The sequence below is a fragment of the Hylobates moloch genome, unplaced genomic scaffold (genome assembly GCF_009828535.3).
Source record: "Hylobates moloch isolate HMO894 unplaced genomic scaffold, HMol_V3 SCAFFOLD_2, whole genome shotgun sequence".
NCBI lineage: Eukaryota > Metazoa > Chordata > Mammalia > Primates > Hylobatidae > Hylobates > Hylobates moloch.
In genome coordinates, this window is record NW_026652277.1 from 117372137 (window position 1) to 117395058 (window position 22922).

The 22922-nt window shown below is 35.3% G+C and overlaps 1 protein-coding gene across 2 annotated transcripts in view; it reads right to left on the bottom strand.

Moving 5' to 3' along the window:
* The window catches only part of CCNC (cyclin C), a 26820-nt gene continuing 3898 nt past the window's right edge, over positions 1–22922 (bottom strand). The window contains exons 2-13 of one of the 2 annotated variants that reach the window (XM_058435427.1): positions 20868–20974; positions 19623–19707; positions 19390–19459; positions 16465–16516; positions 9494–9549; positions 8643–8678; positions 7868–7959; positions 7157–7224; positions 4026–4105; positions 2731–2849; positions 1798–1892; positions 1–1228 (exon numbers count right to left, since the gene is read on the bottom strand). In XM_058435427.1, the coding sequence (XP_058291410.1) occupies positions 1841–1892; positions 2731–2849; positions 4026–4105; positions 7157–7224; positions 7868–7959; positions 8643–8678; positions 9494–9549; positions 16465–16516; positions 19390–19459; positions 19623–19707; positions 20868–20974 (817 nt within the window). In that variant the 3' untranslated portion in view covers positions 1–1228; positions 1798–1840. The remainder of the gene's footprint in view (positions 1229–1797; positions 1893–2730; positions 2850–4025; positions 4106–7156; positions 7225–7867; positions 7960–8642; positions 8679–9493; positions 9550–16464; positions 16517–19389; positions 19460–19622; positions 19708–20867; positions 20975–22922) is intronic. The other variant, XM_032155675.2, reaches the window with a different exon arrangement.

The following is a 22922-nucleotide window of genomic DNA, read 5'->3' on the forward strand; positions in this document are numbered from 1 at the left end:
GCTGGAGAAGTTACTTTTATTCTTGCAGTTTTATACTAGGAAGTCAACATTTAATTTAATAAGCCATCATCCACAATTGATTAAAAATGTTTAATCCTTAAATTGTGCATCAATATCCTATGACTCCAAATTTTATTTATCACTCTCCTTCAAGTCTGAAGAAAATGATTAATTTGCTAAGTTCCACAGACAGTACAGTCCCACTGACATAACATTTAGTATGATGTCCTACTCTCATATTAGAATTAAGGACAGCCAGTATCAAACTGGCCTGAAACCTGATTGTGTTCCTGGTTCAGAATACCTGTAGTAAATTTGTAAATCCACACCAAGACACAACATTAAACTAGGGTGTGTATATCTTATAAAAAACTTTTCACAGTAAAAATCAACATTAAAATTTTACCAAATTCCAACATTATGGTTTTTGAATCCAATTAAGCTTTCAAAATGCCTGATTAGCTTTGAATTAATTATAAATAACTTCATGTAGTCTGCCCAGCATTTCAAAATGGTTATGGACTATCATGTTTAAAATGTCAAAGTATGCTATACATATTGCACTTTTCTGCTAGGCTGGGCTAGTATCTTCCATGGCAAGATCCTCAAACTATTGAATAAAATACACTTTTAAATCAATATAGGTACTTGATTAATTTCCCTGAAATTATCAACATCATTACCAAAATCTTCCAGGATTTTGTAAGATTTGATTCCTTAAATACAGTTTTAAAGTTACACTTATGGAGGGGAAAAAACCCTCATAGACTGACTGTAAATTTTACGTCCTTTTTTGGTCCCTCAGTGACCAAAGAGAATTTTAAACAAATTATGCTTCATGTTTCCTGGCTTAATAAAAAGCTACAATTTCTATTATCCAAATTAAGAAATATTATACTAATCAAAAGCTATTAATTTTGAAATGTCTATGTATGTCTGTCTGTAGGTCCCCTTAGAACCTTTCCAAACATTTATAATCAAGAGATTTTAATCAATTATGTACTAGAATCATATTAGATAAAGAAAAACTTATTTTGCAAAAATAAAATCACTTTCCAATATGCTTGACAGAAACAAGCTATTCATTTTCATTTGTGTTCCACTGTAGACATTACTGAAATCTGTCCAATGGTTTATTTCCAAGTGGTCCACTATGGAATTCTTCGGAATGTTTTAAGATTGGCTGTAGCTAGAGTTCTGACTTCCATTTGGACCCTGCTCTCCTTCACTGTTCAAATGGGGGAAGAAAGAGATTTTATACCAATTAAAAGATCCATTTTTACACCCTGATAAGCCTACTGACTTTTAAATTCATTATTCTGTGGCACAACTATACAGAACAAAGACATTCCTCATTATAAGACATGTGAAAAATTAAAATCCAGAAGACTAACATTTGGTTTTATGTTTTTATTCTTATATAACTTTGTGCCCTCACATATAACAAGCATTCTGGAAGTTAGTGTCCATATATACTCAAAAACTTTAAATTAGAGTATGGGATTTCATTGTTATTACAGGTATCACTCAACATAGAGATTACAGCTTCTTCTAAACAAATTTCCTATAAAATTAAATCTTACATATAAAATCCTATTCCTACTATTTATGAAAAACAAGAAGTATTCTTCAAAAACAAAAAAAAACCCAAAACTGTTGTCCAAAGGCATAATAAAATCATATATAAATACAGCAAACCTTTATAAGTCAGCAAGAAATATGGTAATTTCCTGGAAAAATGCTGAATACTTAAAATAAAAATGCTGAATACTTAAAAATAACTAAAACTGAAAATACCAGTAACTTTGGCAATAGGATTATTGCCTTATCTTGTCCACCATCATCTTGCAGCTTCAGGCCCTGCCACTAGTGGAGAATCACTCAGGGAATTTCTGCAAAAAATGCATCCAAAGGTAGCTGTTTGAATGACTGCCTTAAACAGCTCCTTGAATAAAATATTAACTTTTTCCAAATTGTAACATTAACTTATCAGTAGCAATCCATAAATCTATCTTGTTATATAACAATCATTTTTCTAAAGAAACAATTAAGATGGATGGCATTTCTTTATTTCCCTTCTTTTTATCCCTGCCCCAAATGAACTGATACACAGTGAGGGCTGAGAACCACTGAACTAAATGAACAGATCTTACTTAAAACACACATACACACACACCCCAATAACAACAAAAAAAACTCTCTTAGCACAGGTGATTCATTTTTAGCAAAAATATATTCTTATGTGCTGTAGATCTTAGGATCACTTAAAAACCAAAATTCTTTATCTTTACAATATCAGATCATTCATTGAAATTTTTGAAAATTGCTACTGAAATTTATAAAACAGGACAATAGCCAGCAGTGAAAAAAAAAAAAAAAAGATGGCACAGAATCCAACTGACATGAAACTACTATAGTTCTGAATTCTGCCCTGAATTTCAGATGAACTTGCCTAATTCTGTCAGCTTTAAATTTATGGTATATGACCATATGTTGAGAGATACCTGTAATATATACCTCCACTGCATTAGGAAAAGTTACTAATCAGATTAGTGATTTTTTTAAATGAGACATTCTCAATCAAATCACAAATTTAAAAAATAAAATTAACATGGATCATGAAGTTTTGGAAGAAATGTTTTAAAAACTACAAAACAACATAATCTAAGAAAAATATGGTAAGTATGATATATAATTCAATGACATCAATAATTAAAGTCTACAAAGTACCTGTTTGGAGGTGGTTTTGGTTTTGGCATCTTACTAAGAATGGTTGCCATCTCTTTTCTCTCATCAAAATTCTTCCACTGCTCATATAGTTTTAAAATAACCCTGATTATTTCCAAAATCTAGAAGAAAATATTTGAAAAGTTCTCAGTGGCAAAAACAAGCAACATTTCTTATATAAAGAGCATACATCACTTACTACACAACCCTCAGAAAACAGTAAATAGTCTCTGTCCTTAAATCCTGATAAATTTGAAAGCAGTATTTTTCACCACAGTGCTGTTTAGGATTTTCCTTCTAGCCTCTCATTTTTCAGCATGTGTGCACTGTCCATTCTAATCTATCTCTGCAGTTGATTTCCTTACATCTGATGATATCTTTTAAACTGAAACATACTAAGAATAAAGGTTCTAATCATGAGGGAATATACCACTATAGAGCACACTCCTCTAGTATAAGTTATTTTAAACAACTTAATCGGGGGTAGTGCACAAAAGATGTTCTGATTCTGTTAACTACACATACATTAAGGTGCTCAAAAACTGGCAGCTACAAATTTGAAACAACTAGTTTCCAAATTAGCCATATTTTTCCCACCTGAGTAGAACCTAACCTTAGGATTAATTTTAATGCATTTAACACTTGAGCAGAAAAGCTAGAAACACAGCAAAAGCCATTTTGCCAGGAGATAGGCTATGTTACAGAAGTTCACAGTAGTATTCAGTGGTTACCAGGGAGATTTTAAAATAATCCTGGGAATTAGAGGCTACTTTGCAACCAATTAAACCAAAAGTTTACCATTCTGTTTAATCCTAAACTGAAAAGAGATACATAACTTAATAATCAGCATTAACTCTTCCTACCAAACTTTTTTTTTTTTTAGACGGAGTCTCGCTCTGTTGCCCAGGCTCACGTGCAGTGGCATGATCTTGGCTCACTGCAACCTCTGCCTCCCAGGTTCAAGCAATTCTGTCTCAGCCTCCCAAGTACCTGGGAGTACAGGTGCATGTCACCACACCCGGCTAATTTTTGTATTTTCAGTAGAGACGGGGTTTCACCATGTTGGTCAGGCTGGTCTTGAACTCCTGACCTCAGGTGATCTGCCCACCTAGGCCTCCCAAAGTGCTGGGATTACAGGCACAAACCACCATGCCCAGCCCATGTTTCTTAATATTTTGTAATCAATAATCTTCTTAGCCTGGTGGACATCACAAGATTTTAGGCTCACGATAAGTAAATATGACATTAATTTTTAAACATTCAAGTTTACATACAACTAAGGGAATTTTACAGAATACCTTTTCCATATCCACAGAAAGCTCAGCAAACCATTGCCTGGCATCTTTCTGCTGTACAACACAGGCTACATGTAGGCAAGCTGAAATGAAAATGAGAGACAACTGTCCATGTTTAACTGCAAACACAGAATATATGATCTAACAAAGATTTTTCACTATTTCCTGTGTATTTTCCAACACTCTTAAAAAAAAATTAAACAGCTACATAGGAGAGTTACCACTGACCATCTCATCAACGTAATCCGAGACAGAAAAAATTACTAGATTACATCAAGTTCTTGACATCTGGTCCTCACTGCGTGCTACTCATGGTGCAGTTACCTTGAGAGTCAGGCATGTTAAAGAGGAAAAACATCCAATGAGGAGAGCAGAAAAGGGAAGTTATCCTTGAGTAGTGTACAAAGTAGCAGTTAAACTGCACCAGAAGTCAGTGTGACAAAACAAAACAAACAAAAATGTCAATTAATACACTAGGTTTTAACAATGTTGACTATGTTTCCACATTTCAGTTAAAAGCAGTGTTGCCTGGCCTTTTTTCTTCCTTTTCATTATTAGCACATGATCAAGTTGTGTGAAAGCTGGGCACATCCTTACAGAATTCAGTGTTGTAATCAAATAAAGGTTAGAAAAAAAATGTAATATGCTGTATACAATATTAGTTATATATGTTATATACAATATAAACTAACAAAAGAGAAGAATCTACATCATAATTTTGCCTAAAACAATTTCTACTGAGCAGCCTAGATACCCTGAACCCGCCCCAGCTTAAGTTATACTCCTTGGTCTGGTTATCCATGTCTTTGCTAAGGATGACATTCTAGGCAAATAGCAACTCAAATGTCAACTGACACACTGGTTGCCCTAAGTCAAGCAAAGCTATGAGTAGGGCTTAGGTCAAGAAGGGGTTAAAAAACCAAAGGACTGAAATGATAAAAGCAGGAAATTAAAATACAGTGGACAATGCTATTAACATGGGCATGCATAGAGTACACTGAAGATTGAGGAAGCATCCTAAACCTAGACTGAGGTGATGCTGAAAGGGTGCGGGGAGGGTCACTGAAGAGGTGATATTTAAGCCAAGTCTTATTAAAAAAAAATGAAAGTGGGAGAAGAGAATAGTATGTGTATCAATTGGGAGACGAATTCGGCTAGCTCTGGGTTTCTCAATCTTGGCACTACTGACATCTTAGGTTGAACAACTCTTTGACACTGTCTTGAATACTACAAGATGCTTGGCAGCATCCCTGGCTTCTACCCACTAGATGCCTGTAGCACCCTACCCTAGTTATGACAACTAAAACCAAACATTGCCAAATGTCCCCTCGGGGCAAAATTATCCCCAGGTGAAACCATTAGCCTAGCTCAACAGTTTGGAGGATAGATAGGCTCTCTGAGGATGGGAGTGCTGGAGGCTAATAAGCCAGTTAGGAGACTGCTGTGGTAACATGGATAGAAATGAGAAGATGACTATGAGATTACAGAAGGAACAATCGAGAGGAAGGCACAAAATGTATTGGTAAACAACTACATGTGGGTATTGAGGGAGATGAAAGGGCCTAACTGCTGGGTTTCCAACTAAGGCATATAACTAGTGCTATTCACCAAACTGGCAAAGACATTAAAAGGAGGAACACATTTTGGGACAAAGTGATAAGCTCAATCCTTATCATGAGTCTGATGTGCTGGTGGGATGCCAAGTGGAGCTATGTAAAAGGAGGATGGATATAAAGAACTGCCAAGTGGCAAGATCTTGGCTAAATAAAGAAATTTAAATGTTTCAGCATGTAAGTGATAGTAGAAGCCATGAATCTCAGTGAAAGTACCCAAGAAGAAGACAGTAGGGATGGCAAAGATGTGACACATGTTCTGTTATCCCTTGCTTCCTACCTATGCAGATCCCAGTATTCCTACCCACTGGGTAAGACACCACTTCAAAATCCTTTCAAATGGTCCTTTCAGGGAACTGCCAGTAATACAGAAGTGTAAGTATAACCTATTTGTCAGCCCTGATGTAAGAAGGCCAAGAAACATCAACATTTAAGGAATAATTGAACAACTGAACAAAGACAAACCAATGGAACCAATGGAAAATAAGAGGGGAAAATCAAGAGGATGGAGTTACAAAAATCAATAGAAGGGGCTGGGCGCGGTGGCTCATGCCTGTAATCCCAGCACTTTGAGAGGCCAAGGAGGGCGGATCACCTGAGGTCAGGAGTTCAAGGCCAGCCTGGCCAACATGGCGAAACCCTGCCTCTACTAAAAATACAAAAATTAGCCAGGTATGGTGGTGGACACCTATAATCCTCCTGTAGCTACTCAGGAGGCTGAGGCAGGAGAATCGCTTGAACCCAGGAGGCAGAGGTTGCAGTGAGCTGAGATCACACCACTGCACTCTAGCCTGGGAGACAGAGTGAGACTCCATCTCAAGAAAAAAAAAAAAATCAATAGAAGGAAAAGGAACAAAAATTAACAAGTACCCAATATATAACAGGCATTATTTGGTGCTCTACAACCTATCTCATTTAATTCTTCAAACGGCTCAGTGGAATTATTAGTATTCTCTCCATTTTACAATTAAGGAAGCAAACACGGAAAGGTCAGATAATTTTCCCACAATTGTAAAGGAAGTAAAGTTTAAGCCTAGGACTATCTGACTCCACCCATTACAGCACTGCTTTCCATAGACAGTAGAATGAATGTACTTAACTTCTTCCTCCAGCCAAGCATTATGGACCACAGATGCTCCTTTACTCAACCTCTGAGTATTTGTTTGGGCTCAGGATATGAAAGGCCCAATTATTTTACATGCTACAACTAATATTAGCTGGCTTAATTCTGAACTTTTCCCTCTAAACAAACAAATATGTTCTATGCAGACACTGATTAAAACTATTTTGAATGGTTTCAAAAAAAAAAAAAAAAAAAACTTACCAAAAAAGGGGGTGGGGGAATAATAATCCTGATTTGTGACAGTTGCAGTTCATATTATTGAAAGCTCACATGCAAGGATTAGTCTATTACTTCATGGAACATAAAAACATAAAGTACAATAGGGTGAAATTTAGTTTAGGACGACCTAAATAAGTTTATAACAATTTAACTCATAAAGGCACACCATGCTTACATACCTAAAGCTATCATGAAAGGAGGATACAGTAGGCAAAGATCCGTTCTGTAGGTATCATTCACTATCCTCCTATAGAAATGTAAATCATATTATTACTGAAAGCAGAACTACCTCATCTGATTGTACATTTCCTCCAGAGAGGGCCAGATTTCCCATCTTTGCACACATTTATTTCCTTTTTATGCTACTGAAGCACAGCTATAAAAGTGAAAACATCAAGGCAAAAGGATGGATACATGAATGTGACAACAAATAAGCACATATCAATGAATAAAATTACAGCTAAATATATTTTAAATTTCAAAATCTCATAACAAATTATAAACACATTTTTCTAATTTTTTTAAAATCAGAAAAATCAAATTAAAAAACCAGAAATTATACAGTAAATTTATACGTATGTTGCATACTACCAAAAAGTATTCTGATTACTTTAAAGATAACTTCAGTCTTAATTTTTATGTTAACAGTCTGTGTTTTGTATAAAATTAAATTTTAATAGGTATATTTATGGAACAGATAATTTAGGATTGTTTTCATTTTGGCATTTACACCACTATAGTTATTAAAATTCAACAAGTGGTATTTTGCTCAACATAAAATATCTTGGGGCAATAGTTTAATGACTTTAAAAATACTGAACTTCATATTTAATTGTCAACCTTCCTATCTAATAACATGTTACACTATTAATAACTTCTGTTCTAATTACCATGCAAGGGGAAGCAACATGTCTTCTTGGCCCATGTCCTGCACATACTGGAGCAAAGGTCTATAAGGATGATACACTATCAAGCAACAATCCTAGAAACAGTTTAAAAAATGTGTATGTATAAAAAACAGATTTATTACAACACAAAAATGTTATCATTACCCAATTGATTTGTAATTGTGTATTTCAAAGTGAATTTCACTAACTCATGCTTGCTTCCCTTTTATTCTCTTAAGCTAGCAGTATGACAGCCCTAAACTCTACTATAATAGTGAAGGCAGTGCTCTCTCTGGAATATACCTTGGTAAATCGGTTGGCAGTCAGTCAGCATCCATTCATTCCCTTAGAGACTCAAAGTGTCACATCTGCAACACACTGAAACCTCTTATTAGCCTATAAATTCATAATTCCCAACTGGAGGAGCAGAATTCTGCCAAAGACATAATCTATCTTTAAATAACACTGCACGCACACACAAATTGTGCACATAATTTACAGTGGTTTAATGTCCTGACTTGTCTGTTTGTAATCCTTTCATTATAGTTACTTACTATAGAACAGAAAAATTTTCCCATCCTAAGTAGGATATACAAATTATTTTACAGGCTTCAGAGAGACTCTAGATGCTAATATAAATAGGCTACCATTATTTCACCATCACATATCAGGTGGATGGTTTTAAAATGTACCTCTCTAAAATCATTTCTTTAAATAATTTCCAACTTCATTTAATTTAAAAATGTTTTAATCTATTAATCACAGAAGATTTACTTACCATTAGTTCTAACAGATAGAATTCACATTCTAATATCTGTTTAAAACAAAGATTATAAATGAAATGTCAATATGAAACCAAATTAGATAAGTCCACTTAATCTAACATAAATTACAGACATTATAATAATTTATCAAAAATTTTTACTAAAAAGTTTTAAAAATCCAGACAATAAACATAGTTTATATTAAAATAAATATCTGCACTAAAAAATTACTATTATATTATAAATGCAATTATGATTATAAGGATTTTAATCCTTGTAAGGAAAAGCCAGCTTCTCACTATCATTCTTATTACTCACTTTTATTTAAAATATCCTGTAAAACCATCAGATTTTCCAGTATACTTTCTACTCAGCAAATGCAAAAATACAATTATTTCTACTTAATTAAAAAAATGTAACTTAAAGAGAATAAACAAATCCCTTGCAAGGTGGAAAAAGGACATACCATTAAAATGTCAATAGAAATTCACCTTATATTTCATATTGTTCCATTAGTTTTTAATCCCAGCTGAGTAGTAGTATCACCTGGGAGCTTTTATACAGTACCAATGTTGGGAGCCCCAAGCCTGAAAATTCTGATTTTGTTGTTCTGGAAAGGATCCAACATCAGTATTATTTACAAGTTCCCAAGGTGATTTAATGAGCAGCCAGGGTTGATAATCACTACTATGAAGTATTCTTTTTAAACGATAAAGGCTATTTAGCTTTAATTTAGAATGATGTCTGTATTTAAGTAATATTTGAAACTGCCATTTCTAGGAAACTATTAAATTTAGTCTAATATAAAATAGAGCTAGTTTATATATAGCTTTGATAAGTGTTCCATTTTATACCATATACTTACATGATTCATCCTATAAGGAAATTCCTTTGGAAAGGCATATGAAAATCTAGTTTTTACTGCAGAAAATAAAAAAAAATTTAAACTGAGAAAATGGGAAATAAATTAACTCAAAATTCCTTTAACAGAGCAGAATATTAGAGGGTAGAGCAAAATTATTTTCAGCAGGAATTCTTGGCAATACTTAGCGACCCAGATTTTTATTTGTTTTCAGGGAAGGGGAAAGACTGGGTGGCAGGACACTCTACACAGCTTCAATTTTATATTTACTACCTTAAGAAAGGGTTCTGATGTTTAAAAAAGAAAAAGATCAGGAAAAAAAAAATCACTGGCTTTTATCATTTCTAAAATCTTTTCAGCTACAGAATGGTATTCTTCTGTTTTCCAGTGACTGAGCTTAGAAGGAACACAGGGGTTATACATGTGTTTACAATATATACAATTGGTAAAAAATATACATATAAAATATTGGGAGGATAGTACACCAAAAAAATGTTAACAGTGGTTATTTGTGAGATTTAAGAACTTTTTACTAATCTGCACTTTCTAAACTTTTTACAATGACCAGGTATTTATCACATATTTATTTTAATAAAAGCATTAATATATGTGCAAAGGTCTCTAGAGTTACTCATAAAGTAGTAGTAACACATAAAGTTAGTACTCTATTATCTATTACTTTATTGTTTAGTCACTAAAGTACAAATGAAAAAACAATGTTAACCAATCCCCCATCTCCTTAAAATGGTGTGAGCATATACATATAAGTACTATTTGAGAAACTGTATTCAAGCCATTATGACACATTTAATTCAACCAAGTAACTACTGACAGGTCCTAAAAAATGTTTGGTGTCGGCCAGGCGCGGTGGCTCACGCTTGTAATCCCAGCACTTTGGGAGGCCGAGGCGGGCGGATCACAAGGTCAGGAGATCGAGACCACGGTGAAACCCCGTCTCTACTAAAAATACAAAAAAAAATTAGCCGGGCATGGTGGCGGGCGCCTGTAGTCCCAGCTACTCGGAGAGGCTAAGGCAGGAGAATGGCGTGAACCCGGGAGGCAGAGCTTGCAGTGAGCCGAGATTGCGCCACTGCACTCCAGCCTGGGCAATAGAGTGAGACTCCGTCTCAAAAAAAAAAAAAAAAAGTTTGGTGTCAGCTACCATTTGTACAAAGCCCAAGTGATCTCACTGAAATGAAAAGAAATTCCATTTCTGGCTAGGCACGGTGGCTCATGCCTGTAATCCTGGCACTTTGGGAGGCCAAGGCGGGTGGATCACCTGAGGTCAGGAGTTCGAGACCTCCTGGACAACATGGTGAAACCCCATCTCTACTAAAAATACAAAAATTAGCCTAGTGTAGTGGCATGCGCCTGTAGTCCTGGCTACTCGGGAGGCCGAGGCAGGAGAAACCCTCGAACCCGGGAGGCAGAGGGTGCAGTGAGCTGAGAACACACCACTGCACTCCAGCCTGGGTGACAGGGTGAGACTCCATCTCAAAAAAAAAAAAGACAGAAATTCCATTTCTGTCTATATTCCATTTCTGCACTATATTTTCAAAATGATTTGTTTTGCAAATTAAGTGCCCTACAGCTAATTTAGATGTGTAATATCTGCCAGGATTTGAAACCTAGAACAATTTAAACTTGACATTAGTAAATTTATAATCTTTCCTTTCTTCTCTCCTTTATTTAAATTTAAGACGTACCTATTAAGGTTTCTGAGTTTTACAAATCCTTGTGATGTAAAGTATACCAGCACAACAGGTTCTTATATAATGGTAGACAATCAACAAAGTAAAATTATCTCTCTATATAAAACAAATCTACATCCCTATCCCCTGGACCTTGACACCTAACACCTCTATTGAGAATATATTTACCTGATACTGTCACATGTCTGTTACTCCACGCTAAAACTGCTCTGCATTTTTTTCTATCTTTTAATCCTTTTCTTCCAACTTGGAGAAAAATACATTCCTCCTCTCTATTGTTTGTCTTACCACTTATACACTTGTTATCATCTATTCAATCGATAACTCCTACTAATTTTTTTCATCTTTAACCTTTCCTCCTTCAGTAAATCTTCCATCATATACTAATATGCTCAAATTTCCCTTCAAAGAAGCAAAACAAACTCTACCTAATTATATTCCTCTGCCTTTTATTTTTGTAGACTCAGTGAGATCATACACAGTTCTCTTATACCCACCGTTATTGACTTCCCAGCCTCCAGAACTGTGAGAAATAAATGTCTGTTGTGAAAGCCACCCAGTCTATGGTACTTTCTTATATTAGTCCAAGTGGACAAGACATGCCTTCACCCAGCTTCCCCTACTATTAACATCTTACATTAGTATGGCGCATTTGTTACAATTACTGACCCAATATTGAAATGTTATTATTAACTAAACTCTGTACTTTTTTCAGATCTCCTTAGTTTGTACCAATGTCCTTTTTCTATCCTAGGGTCTTATCTAGGATACCAGATTACGTTTATTTGTCATGTTTCCTTACACTGTTTGGCTGTGACAGTTTTCTAGCCTTTCCTTGTTTTTGATGACTTTGACAGTTTTTAGGAGTACCAGTCAAGTATTTTGTCAAATGCCCCTCTACTGGAATTTGTTTGATGTTTTTCTCATTAGACTAGAGAAAATGGGTTTTTGACAGGAAGACCACTGAGATAAAGTTCCATCTTCATCATATCACATCAATGATACATGATATTAATGTGATTTATCACTGTTGCTACTGACCTTGATCGCCTGGCTAAGGCAGTATTTCTCAGGTTTCCCCACTGTAAAGTTAATTTTTTCCTCCCTTTCCATATGTACACACTAGCAGGAAGTTAACATGTATAGCCAGCACCCTAGGAGTGGGGAGTTATGCTCCCTCTACTTGAGGGCAGAATAGTTACATACATTATTTGGAATTCTTCAGCATGGAAGACATGTCTCTTCTCCCTCATTTATTTATATCAGTATGGACTCATGGATATTTAGTTTATACTTTGAGTTATTATCCAATGCTATTTTTAAAATTTTGATGCTCAAATTCTTTCAGCTTTGGTCAGTGGGAGCTCTCTTAGTTGGCTCCTATATCCTTTTGACATATCCTCATCAATGTAGGTTTTTGTTTTTCTTGTTTGTTTTGAGTACTTCTTTATTACTGGCATTATGAGATGGTCCAGGTCCATCTTGTGTATTTCTTGCCCCAGTCCTAGAATCAGCCATTTCTCCAAGGAGCCCTGGTACCTTTTATTGGAGAATGATATTAGAAACCAAGATATGGGTACTAGGTGAGCTCATTGCTACTGGTATGCCATTGCTTACAGACTCTTTCAGCTGAGAAAGCCAAGAAATATACACACTAACCCATGTATATACACATATCTATAAATATTTCTATATGTAACCGTCTATATTGTATTAAGGTACACGAGTTCATGCTGTTTCCAGCCCTTTGCTTATCTGTAAATTCCCACTCCAACAATGAGAAACCCGGCTCTCAAACATTTGCTACTGATTTATGTAATTGTTTAATTCCCATATATATGTATAGCATTATCAGAATTGTTAACTTGTACACCCATGGGTAATAACTTCATCAACTAGAGTACAGTGCTTATGTGTAGTTCGTTTTGCCTTTACTCTTATACTCTAATCATTTCCAAAGCTACTTATGTCAGCACCTTTCCCCCAATTCCCTTCATTGAAGTTGTTCATATATTTGTAATATAGTTAGACTATTCCTTTCTCAGCACCTATTCGCTTCTTAATTCCTTGCAATCTGGCTTCTACCTCCACCCCCACATTGTTAATGACACTATGTTCTCTCTCAAAGATCGGTTTTTTTCTTTGGCTCACGTCTTTTTCTAAGCAGCATAAGACACTGTGCAACTCTTTTTTTTTATTTTTAGAGACAGAGTCTTACTCCATTGCCCAGGCTGGAGTGCAGTAGTATAATCATAGCTTACTGCAACCTTGAACTCCTGCGCTCAGGCAACCCTCCCACTTCAGCCTAGTTGAGTAGCTAGGACTACAGGTGAGTAGCTAGGACTACAGGTGTGTGCCACCAAGCCCAGTTAATTTTTCTTTAATTTTTTGCACAGCTGGAATCTTGCTATGTTGTCCAGGCTGGTCTTGAACTCCTGTTCTAAAGCAATCCTCCTGCTCCAGCCTCCCAAAGTGTTCGGATTATAAGCAGGAACTACCATGCCTGGCCTGTACAACTCTTAAATGTTACCAAATTCCAAATTTCTACTGCTGGCCTCACATTTTTAAGGGGATGTTCTACTAACATATTTATACTTAGAATGTCAAAGATTAAATTTAATTCTTTTCAGAACTCACTTACTCTCTTTTTCAGTACCAGCTTCAGCTCCCCAACCCCTGGCAAAAAAACCTCAAAACACATTTCTGACTCTTCTTAAATCCCTTCTTTTTACAAGAAATGCTGACTCTATCGCTCAAATCTGGCTCGTTTGTTCTTCTTGCTGCCTGCCAATATTATTTTAAGCCTTCATTAGTGTTCACTGGTATGACTTCAGCAACTTAAAAATTATTTTTTCCACTTTAAACTTGTTAGGTTTTATTTCTCACAGCACCCTGTGGTAAGTGACAGCACTCAATACAGTTTGCAGTTTGACTGTATTTCAGAAGGTTTTTGTTTTTAAATTGTGTTAAGATACACAAAATTTTTGCAAAACTGAAACTCTGTACCCATTAATCACTCCCTATACCACCCTTCCTCCAGCCCTACCATTCTACTTTCTATCTCTATTAATTTGACTACTCTAAGTATTCCATGTAAGTGTAATCACACGATATTTGTCTTTGTTACTGGCTTATTTCACTTACCATAATGTCCTCAAGGTTCATCCATGTTGTGGGACGTAAATAACTTCAAAATTTGTCTAATTCTACCTGCCCTCTCCTCCAATTCATCTTACATAATTCTGTCAGATTTACCTTCCTAATGCACAATGCTAGCATTACCCTCATGTGTAAAAATAAATAAAACTGGCCAGGCACAGTGGCTCATGCCTGTAACCTCAGCACTTTGGGAGGCTGAGGTGGGTCAGATTTACCTTCCTAATGCACAATGCTGGCATTACCCTCATGTGTAAAAATAAATAAAACTGGCCAGGCGCAGTGGCTCACGCCTGTAATCTCAGCACTTTGGGAGGCCTGAGGTAAGGAGTTTAAGACCAGCCTGGCCAAAATGTTGAAACCCTATCTCTACTAAAAATACAAAACTTAGCCCGGTGTGGTGGCACACACCTGTAATCCCAGCTACAAGGGAGGATGAGGAGGAGAATTGCTTGAACCTGGGAGGCAGAGGTTGCAGTGAGCCAAGATCGTGCCACTGCACTCCAGCCTGGGTGGCTGAGCGAGACTCCGTCTCACATAACTAACTAACTTTCATTACTGTCAATAGAACAAAGTGCAGATTCCTTCATTTAGCATCAAAGGCCCTCTATTAGCTGATATTAGTCAGGTAAGGATTTTTCCCCACTATTTCCTTACTCACCATTCAGTTAATCTAACTCATGAGTTTTCCCTATTTGACTAAACTATTCAGTGTTCTTAGACTGTCTATCTCTTCCATTTCCCCAGTTCAACTTCCTTCACCAAATTCTACTTAATCCTTTCTGGATTCATGAAACAATCTTTTCCCACCCGAAACATTCACAGCATTCTCTGTAGCTCTCTTATACTATTTATTTCCTTCTGTATTAATATTTTTATGTGTCTTTTTTTGTCCTTAAATTCCTTGTATTTTATCTTGGTACCAATGCCACTGCATTGGTACAGTGTTTTCCAATGATAATAATGTTGTTGTCATTGATGATGATGATGATGATGATGATGATGATGATAGCCCCTAAAGTTTACTGAATATTGTGGACCAATATATGTCCCCCTCCAAAATTCGTATGTTGAAGCCCTAACTCCTAGTACCTCAGAATGTGACTGTATTTGGAGAGAGGGCCATTAAAGGGATAAGATTAAATGAGGACAGGCCGGACGTGGTGGCTCACACCTGTAATCCCAGCACTTTGGGAGGCCAAGGCTAGTGGATCACGAGATCAGGAGTTTGAGACTAGTCTGGCCCACATGGTGAAACCCCATCTCTACCAAAAAATACAAAAATGGGCTGGGCATGGTGGCACATGCCTGTAGTCCCAGGTACTCAGGAGGCTGAGGCAGGAGAATCACTTGAACCCAGAAGGCGGAAGTTGAAGTGAGCACTCCAGCCTGGGTGACAGAGCGAGATTCCATCTCAAAAAAAAAGAAAAAAAAGATTAAATGAGGACATAAGAGTGGGGCCTAATTCTGTAAGACTATTGTCCTCACAAGAAGACGGCAAACCAGGAGTGTGTGTGCTCAGAGAAAGGTCCATGTAAAAATAGCCAGACACCTTGATCTTGGATTTCCATGCTCTAAAACTGTGAGAAAATATGCTTCTGTTGTTTAAGCCACCTATTCTGTGGCATTTTGTTACGGCAGCCTCAGCAAAGTAACATACTAAGGAAGGCACTGTTCTAAAAGCTTTATAAATATTTACTCATTTGGTCCTCATAACAACCCAACACAGGAATGGGTTTGCACATAGATATTAATATCTACCCATAAGAATGACATAATAGCCATTAGAAAACAATAAAATACATAAAATTCGGAAACAGAATTTTTTCTTTACTCTTATAAGATTAAAAGCCACTGAGTTGATGTTTTTGGATTGATAATTACTATCCATTTTGACATTAAAAGTAATATATTTATATCTTTTTAAAAAAACCTTTTTTAGCTTGATTTTTTGCCAACTACACTAGACATAAAGGTATCCTCAGGAAATTTAATAAAGCCAACCAATCTCTCATATGTCTCATAAACTAAAAAAAAAAAAATCTATGTACTCTGGAGCTTTCTTTAGAATTACATCCTTAAAGCAGATATACTTTTTGCACTTACATACAGAAGTAGCAGCAGCAATCAATCTTGTATTTGAAACTACTCCAAATTCCTAAAGAAAGAAAAGCAGGTACATGTTAACCCAATGAATCTAAGGGTATCTGAACTCTATTCAAAACAGGATTTCCTTGCTCCTGTTTACAATCTGTTCACCTTCTAACTACTTGAGGCGTGAAGTACTTAAACCCCTAAATGTACAGGTTGACTACCCCTTATCTGACATGCTAAGGATCAGAGATTTTTCTGATTTAGGAATATTTTGCATTACACTGGTTGAGCATCCCTAATCTAAAAATCTGAAATGCAAAATGTTCCAATGAGCATTCCTTTGAATGTCATGTCGGCCCTCAAAAAGTTTCAAATTTTGGAGCATTTAGGATTTTCAGATTAGGGATATTCTGCCTGTATTACCTTTCCCCCAAATTGCTACAACTTAAGACACATTTTAAAATAATTTTATAATTTAATAACAATAAGAAGTACCAAATTAGAAACCAAGCCTTAAGGTTACAGTGTCAGTTTTTGCATTTAAATTAGTTTCCAAGAAGATTGTTTACACTCTATACTTAATTGCAAGAATAGTAAGTATGTTTCCTATTCAATTCAACCTGTACTAACAGATACTTTATGCCATTTTATGATAAAACAGTCGAATCTGTGAATAAGATAAACCTTAATTAATCACCAAAAGAACTAAAAAAAAACACACACACAAAAAACATATAAACAGTTACTATCCTTTTTAGAACAGGGAGATAGGAATTATGTAACACTTCCAAAGTCAGTTCCCATTTCCTCTTTCAAGTGAACAACAACCATTGTGAAAATACTAAAATTTATTACGATCCACCTTATATATACTGTTTCATTTATTGCCTCATAAGAGTTCTAAAGCCTTCACTTCATTTTAAAATAAAAAAATCAAGAGTTGGTTTCTTATCCAACAAAAGGAGCTAAACTAAAAATCTATTTAAATACCTTCAGCCTACATCCTTATCCTGTGTAGGGGAAATGTATGTGTACTAATATATTTGTTTTACATTTAAACCTCCAACTATAACTGAAAAGAAAAAGAAAAAGCCTGAGACATGTTCTTAAATGAGATGTCCATACAATTTCCATAAAACTAGAGAAAATACAGAAAGATTTGGTCACAGAGATAAAAAAAAAAATAATGCTACAACCAAATCTGAAAGACTACATTCTCTTTCTCAGGAATAATTTTTTTTTTTTTTTTTTTTTGAGATGGAATCTTGCTCTGTCACCCAGGCTGGAGTACAGTGGCACAGTCTTGGCTCACTGCAACCTCCACCTCATGGGTTCAGGCGATTCTCATGCTTCAGCCTCCCTAGTAGCTGGGATTAGAGGCATCTGCCACCACATCCGGCTAATTTTTGTATTTTTAGTAGAAACGGGGTTTTGCCATGTTGGTTAGGCTGGTCTCAAACTCCTGACCTCAGGTGATCCGCCTGCCTCGGTCTCCCAAAGTGCTGGGATTACAGGTGTGAGCCACTACACCCAGCCTAGGAATAATTCTTTATCCAAAACTGAAAGGGAAAACTTTCATTCAGTAAATCACATCACAGAGTTCTACTCAGTAAATCAAATAATAATATTTAACAAGTACAATAGATTAAAATCCTCAAATTAATCTATAAGATTAAATGTTTATAAAGATTTTTTGGTCTTGGTTCTCCATACTGCCTGTGCTTAAGAGACTTAAAATTAAATTATTACATGGTAATATTTAAATAAAATCAAATATTACATAGAATTATTAGAATTAGAAAACTCAATCCATAATAAGGACCTTTAATAAACACTTTCTTTTCCATTAAAGAACTTAACAAAAACAAAGCTGATTCTGCCTTCTTAAACTACCACTCACAATTAGAAAACATAAACTTCTAGAAAGCTTGTCGTAATATTATTTCTAACAGAGTCAATTGTCATTATTTAGGTAATAGTTGGGAAAGATGTCATGGATAATCTTAAATCATGGCTAAAACAAAACTAAATCAAAGTGGGTGCCAAAAAGAATGTAAACTTACTAGGTAAAAATCACATTCAATATTCAAGAATACAACTCTAAGAATACCACTCTAAGACATTATCCAAAAATAGAAACATAATGCAAAGATTTCACACCACCAAAGACTACATTAATTATTTATGAAAAACAGCCAATATCTGCTATTATTTTCTGGACTTTAGCTGAGCTCTTTCAAAAACACTACAAAGGTAAAAAAATTGAACAGAAATTCAGTCTCTGCTGCAAGTTCCTATCTATCTTCTCTCCCTTACCTAATTTCTCTATGCTCACAACCTCAACTTTTACTTGTTAAGACTCTATATAGCTATAGCTTCCCCTAATCCTTGCCTTCCTTCTGGCTTGGTAGGCAGCCAATCATCAGGATGATGGGAGGGAAGACAGGAGAAGATAAGCATATGGATGAGAAGGATAAGGGACATTCTCAGGTTATGGTAGGCAAGCTGTGGTACTTACTGAATACTACTCAGTGCCAAACAATAGATGTCTCAAAGGCAGCAGAGGAAAGTAGTTAAGAACACAGGATTGGTAACAAGACTCCCATGGTTCAAACACGGGCTCTGACACTTACTAGCTATATAATCTTAAGCAAGTTCTTCATCTCTGTCTCAGTTTCTTCATTTATAAAATGGGAATACTACTACTATGTATTCCAGTTTGTTACAAAGATTAAGTCAGTTGGTACACAGTAAGTGCTGTATGTGTCTGTTAAGTGAATATATAAGGATATGTATATATTTCTTTGATTTTGTACAATTTTAGTATTTTGCTTAAATTACCATTTATAAATTTTACATAGGCAATGTGAAAACTGGGGCAGAGTAACCAACATACATTGACTACACTTTGATGAAGAACAGAAAATCGTTTTATACCTCTACTTTGGATGCCAAAAACACACATGTAGGAGCCATTAATACAGGATCTATACTTTTCAGAGAATACCTAAAATATGATAAAACAAAGTTAAATATCATTCATATAGAAAACACACTGGGAAAAATCAAGATAACTCTATGGTAGACACATGATTCATTTACACTGTGCTAAGGTTCATCAGCATTAGATAAGAGTTCAAATAAATAAAATAAATTAAAAATAATCCTACCTGGCATAGAATCTCTTGAAATATACCGTAGCAGTGGCAATAACTTGTTGTCTTAATTTAAGATGTTCACCTAATGCTTGGATAACTAAAAGGTAAATAATGAAATTTTAAATGTATCTTCTGGTATCATTATATATTAACACTGAACAGTAACTTCCATGTGGTTAAATCATAATTATGTTCATTTTTAACAAAGGAAAAAACCTACATATGGTCTATGTGAGTCACAGTTGTCTAATACTAGGATTTGCAAATGTGTTAAGAAATATATAGGTATGCATAAATAACGACAAAACAACAACAAAACAGAAATTGCCCCACAGCAAAAAAATTATTCATCCGTTGATGGAGTTGAATAAGTATTTCCCGTCTATCTTCTAAATATTTTTAATGCTTTTCATATTATCTTTATAATAAACATAAAAAGAAAATATTAGACACCGATGAAACTTGTTAATACTACCACTTTTTTTGTTGTTTTGAGACAGAGTCTCGTTCTGTCGCCCAGGCTGGAATGCAGTAGCACGATCTTGGCTCACTGCAATCTCCACCTCCCAGGTTCAAGTGATTCTTGTGCCTCACCACGCCCAGCTAATTTTTGTATTTTTAGTAGAGAGGGAATTTCACCATGTTGGCCAGGCTCGTCTCAAACTCCTGGCCTCAAGTGATCTGCCCACCTCTGCCTCCCAAAGTGCTAAGATTACAGGTGTGAGCCACCACACTTAGCTTTATACAGCTCACCAAAATAAATAAATAAATAAAAATCCATAATGAATCCTCAAAAAAAAGAGGTAAGTTTACAAAACAGTGAACTGAAAGTTAAAAAAATTATGTGACAAACCTATTACATGTCAGAGTAAAGACCTATCCCTACATCCTCTTCCCTTCAAAGCAAAGTTCTAAGAGATATGATCACTATAGGAATGTCAATCCAAAGAATCATTTATCCTCAAAGTACTTTGCTTTAGCCAACCTTGAACTGGGTCTAATAATTATTATAAAGCCTTAGGGAGATTAGGTAACACTTTCAAATTGTCTTGAGTGCCTGTGATATGTAAAATTCACACAAAAAAACTTTATTTGGATCACTAAAAAGAAAGATAAATGAATACGTTGTAAAAAGAATACCTGTATAAATAAAAATGTTAGGTATGCACTAAAACAGTTCACAAATTACCACACAAAGACATTTTTATTCAGAGGTAACCAACTATACAATTTGAACCAATTTTTTAAAAAGTTTACCATTTGTAAAAAATATTTGTAACTTCCAATATTCTTCCTCTGAGAGAAACTTTAAATCCTTTTGGCGCTCCTTCAACAGATCTTGTTTATCCAAAATCCACTGCAAACTAGAAAAGACATGTTACAGAAAATCAACAAGCAAGGTCAGAGGAAACACTCTAAGATTGAACACATTGTTCATATTCTGAGAAGTACAAAGTGCAAAAAGTAACCTTAAAGACAATTATTTCTCACATTTCTTGAAATGTGACTAATAAGAATTATCTCACTAATAAATGTAAATACGTCCTGAAAAAAATTCTGCTCTAATCTTTTCCTTCTTCCTCCTTAGTCTGTTACTAGCTTGTATTTCATCGATTCTGGCTCTGCTATCAAGATATGTCTTACAATCTGTGATGCCTTCGTGTTTTAATTGGCAGCATGTTTATTCTTTCTTAGTGATATAAGATAATGGTGGAATTATTTAGCACCAATTGATGGTGGCTTAGATTTGAGGAAGTATATAGTTTTCCAGCTGTTCATGGGTAACTATGGCATTTAATTTCCTTACTTCACAAACCTAATTATATTAAAAACTGCCTCAGAATGTGTTACACTGATAGCCTCCTCCTCTTGCCTAGTCAGGTGTGCTATTTTTAACCAGATATGAAATTGACATGACTCAAAGAAAAAACTATCTTGAACCTGTGTTTGTCATTCAATATGTATTTGAAGTCTTATGTCAATGAACTTGTTATTCAGCATTCTTTTATACAGCTTTATGGATGGATCATTATTTAGCCAATCTCCACTGATGGAAATATAGGTCATTATTTTTCACCCATATTTTCTAATACCCTTAAGGGCTTTTTTCCTTCAATTTATGATCCATCTGGAATTTATTTTGGTGGAAAGTAGGAATCCAGCTAAAATTTTGTCAAATGCTTATCCAAATGCACGGAGGTATTTCCTGATTTATAATTCTATCATTATACTTGGATCTTCTTTATAATTTCCTATTTTTTTTTTTGTTCATATGCTGTGCTATTTTAAAACACAAAAAATTAAGTAATTAATAGCTGATATAAAAAAATACTCTCTTGCTACTATTTTCCTGGATATTCTTCTTAATGAATATCTTTGTAATTCTCCTTGCATATTTGATTAATAATATATTTGAAATAACTTCCCAGAAGTAGGATTAATGGGTCAGTGTTGCTGGTAACTTATTGATACACATTGTCAGTTTACCCTCCAAAAACATTATACCAATTTCCATTTGTATTAACAGTTCATGAGTGAATCTTATAATATTTAATCCTGGCCAGGCGTGGTGGCTCATGCCTGTAATTCCAGCACTCTGGGAGGCCGAGGTGGGTGGATCACCTGAGGTCAGGAGTTTGAGACCAGCCTGACCAATATGGTGAAACTCCGTCTCTACTAAAATTACAAAAATTAGCTGGATGTAGTGGCGTGCACCTGTAGTCCCAGCTACTTGGGAGGCGGAGGCAGGAGAATTGCTTGAACCCGGGAGGTAGAAGTTGCAGTGAGTTGAGATCATACCACTGCACTCCAGCCTGGGAGACAGAGTGAGACTCTGTCAAAAAAAAAAAAAAAAAAAAAAAATCCTAGGGGTTCCTGCCGCTTTTAAATACTTTGTAACTTAAAGGCAAAGTAGTATGTCACTGTGTCTTTTCCCTGTAGTTTACTTTTGAGGTTAAACATCTTTCCATGTCTTTATTGGTCTAACACAGTTCTTCTTTTGTACAATGTTAATTCTAATATGACCATTTTTCTAATGGGATTACCGATTTTTTTTAATGATTAAGAGATTCTTCTGATCTAAAATTTGTATAGTATGAATAATAAATCATTCGTTTGTCAAATAAGCGCAAAATTTCTCCCAAGTTTAAATATCTCTGAGTATTTATTTGTAATACAGAAATCTGAATCACTTACTTAAATCTACCTTTTACTTCCATGTTTGTCAGGCATAGCGAGGCGTTTCCTGATTCAAAAACATAAAAAACAATTCACCCATATTTTCTAATACCCTTAAGGGCTTTTTTCCTTCAA